This window comes from Pteropus vampyrus, unplaced genomic scaffold, assembly GCF_000151845.1.
Source record: "Pteropus vampyrus isolate Shadow unplaced genomic scaffold, Pvam_2.0 Scaffold52, whole genome shotgun sequence".
Taxonomy (NCBI): Eukaryota; Metazoa; Chordata; class Mammalia; order Chiroptera; family Pteropodidae; genus Pteropus; species Pteropus vampyrus.
This window is the reverse complement of record NW_011888833.1, coordinates 1,072,516-1,074,961: the sequence shown is the minus strand read 5'-3', so window position 1 is coordinate 1,074,961 and position 2,446 is coordinate 1,072,516. Positions and strand designations below refer to the sequence as shown.

The 2,446-nt window shown below is 53.0% G+C and overlaps 1 protein-coding gene across 3 annotated transcripts in view; it reads right to left on the bottom strand.

Annotated features, from left to right (window-relative positions):
* Nucleotides 1–2,446, bottom strand: part of SLC7A1 (solute carrier family 7 member 1) — a 30,762-nt gene that overhangs the window by 16,792 nt on the left and 11,524 nt on the right. Inside the window, exon 4 of one of the 3 annotated variants that reach the window (XM_023530683.1) lies at nucleotides 2,230–2,404. The exons of the other annotated variants lie outside the window; for them this stretch is intronic. Coding sequence (XP_023386451.1) covers nucleotides 2,230–2,404 — 175 coding nt within the window. The remainder of the gene's footprint in view (nucleotides 1–2,229; nucleotides 2,405–2,446) is intronic. 3 annotated transcript variants of the gene reach the window in all.

The window sequence follows — 2,446 nt, the reverse complement described above, 5'->3', positions numbered from 1 at the left end:
TTTACTGCGAAATTGTTTGAAGTAGTGAAAAAAATTTAAAAAGAAAAGCTGCAGCCTGCATTTCTGAAACGGGGAGACGACTAAGGGCTAGGCACGTGGGCACGGAGCGATCTGCAAGGGCGTCGTGACGCACTACGTGAAGGGTCTACTACCGAACGCAGTGACCCGGGGTTTGGAAACAAACCTACAAGCACCCGCATCCCTGGACATGTTTACACAAGCATCCGACACGAGGGACGGGGCCACCCAGCGGTCGCCATGCTCAATGCAGCGGGCGCTGGAGCAGGGGAGGGAGACGCTTCTGTGCAGCCGCCTTGTTTCACCAGGCGTCGCTTCTATAAATTTAGGGGACAAACGACGTCAGGCGAGATCGTGTGGCTCCGTCAAAACACACCAGTCTGCGGCTGACTTAAAAAAGGGAGACCCTCACAGGTCTCAGTGAAATTAAAGCGCAGGCTGTGCCCCGTCCCCGCCCTCACCCCCCCTCCAAGTGGCTGACCCTCCGCCCTTAGCAGCGTGTCCCTAGGGATGGGGGCAGGTGTAACTGAAGGAGGCCCGACCCGCCCCGGGACCGAGGGGCCGGGCAGCAAATGCCACTTTGCCCAGGAGGACAGTACAGATCGTCACCGCTAGGACAGCAGTGTGACTGTGGCCGACGAGAGTAGAGACCATCGGCCGCGATAAACAATCTCTTCACAAAATGATAAAACCACCTCACAGCTGACGACCTGTGATTCCTGACCTGTAAGACAGGCCCCCAGAGCTCAGGGCCGGCTCTTCCTTCGAAGCATAATCCGAGCTGGCTTTTCTCCACCGTGAACGAATGGGCACCCGTCCCTTTGGCATAAACACGACTTGGGAATGCTCAGGAAGGATACGTTAAACGTCCTCGTTTCTCTGTAACGCAGTTCTCACACAGTAGGCTTTTTATCTGAACTGTTAACCACATAATAATAATGAAGCTTCGTGCATTTTATTTAACAGCTTCTGGTTTGCGTTCTGGTCATGAACTCATCACGCATCAATGCCTGCCCACTGACCAGACCACTGGGCACCTGGCCCGTGACCGGTGACCAAGTCGGTGTGTGGCCAGCAGACCCGCAGTGTGGGCTCTCACTGCCCAGCCTCCCTTGCAGCTAGATATCTGCTGGATTCTGGCCGAGGGGACAGGGCAGAAGGGACGTGGGTCTTTCTGATCTGTCCTTAGGAGCACTGGGCGCGCCCTGCTCCACTCTCTGAGACAGGTGGATCCATCTGTGCCCACAGCCCAGCTCTGACCAGGCAGACGAGGACGACCCTCGGGGGTGACAGAACACCACATGGACAATCTGGGTCCCTGAAGCCTATGTACGGCCACTGCTGGCCGGCTGCCCAGATGGCTCATTTTGGGAGCCGAGACCTCATTTTGAAGCCACTGAAATTTAGAAGTCTCTTTACCGAGCAGTTTAACTTTCAGCTATAATTAAAACAGAATCGTAGGCAAAGTCGAGTTCCCCTTTCTCCATCGTAGGACCCTAAGATTCACCTGAAAATCTGACAAAAAAGATCAAAAAGACACATTATAATTGCTTGGCTTTTGTGTCCTAAATAACATGAGTTTGCTGGTCAGGGTTCACAGAGAGGCCTGAAAAGGCCCAGGGTCGAGAGCCAGCCCGTCACCTGCCTCTAACCCTGGGTGTCCTGAGCCAGGCACGTCGGAGGGACAAGGGCCACTGTTTTCCAGGGCCGACGCAGCCCAATTCCAGTGTGGGCATATGAGATTGTGAAAACCACATCTCAGCACTTCAGTAACCCTGAAAACCTTTGATGGAAGTTTCACATGTTTCTTCTTCCTTCTAAGTCATTAAATAGGAAGGCATTTCAAAGAAAGTGCTGTCACTGTGGGATCGCGGAGGAAGTCCCTTCCGAACACAAAACCCCGAGGCTGGCCGCGCAACGGAATCGGAGAACAGACGGATTAGAGCGAGTCTGACAACGACCCTCAACTGCACACAGTTCTGGAATCAGAACGAAGGTTCTGTTTTCCTCAACAGCTTCTTTTGCTATACAAGGTTCTGTCTGGTGAAAGGAAACAGAACTTAACACACATTTCAAACCAGCCACTTCCCTGCCAAAAAAAAAAAGTTAACAAAATACTCAAAGCCAAATCACGTTTTTAAAAGGACTCCTAAGGGTCCAGCCGGTCACATCCCCCAAACGCACCGACCGCCGAGGACAGCGCAGACTCACTTGTTGGAGCAGAGGTGATCGGATGCGTTCTGGAAATCCTGCTCTGTCAGCTGCCAGTTTTTGGCCGAGCCTTTCACGAATCCCGACACGACGACAAAGCCCAGGACCAAAACGTTGACGCAAGTGAATATTTTGTTGACCATGGCGGACTCTTTCACGCCCAGGGTGAGAAGTCCTGAAAACGCGCAAAAGCAGGACACTGTGAGTGTCAACCCCG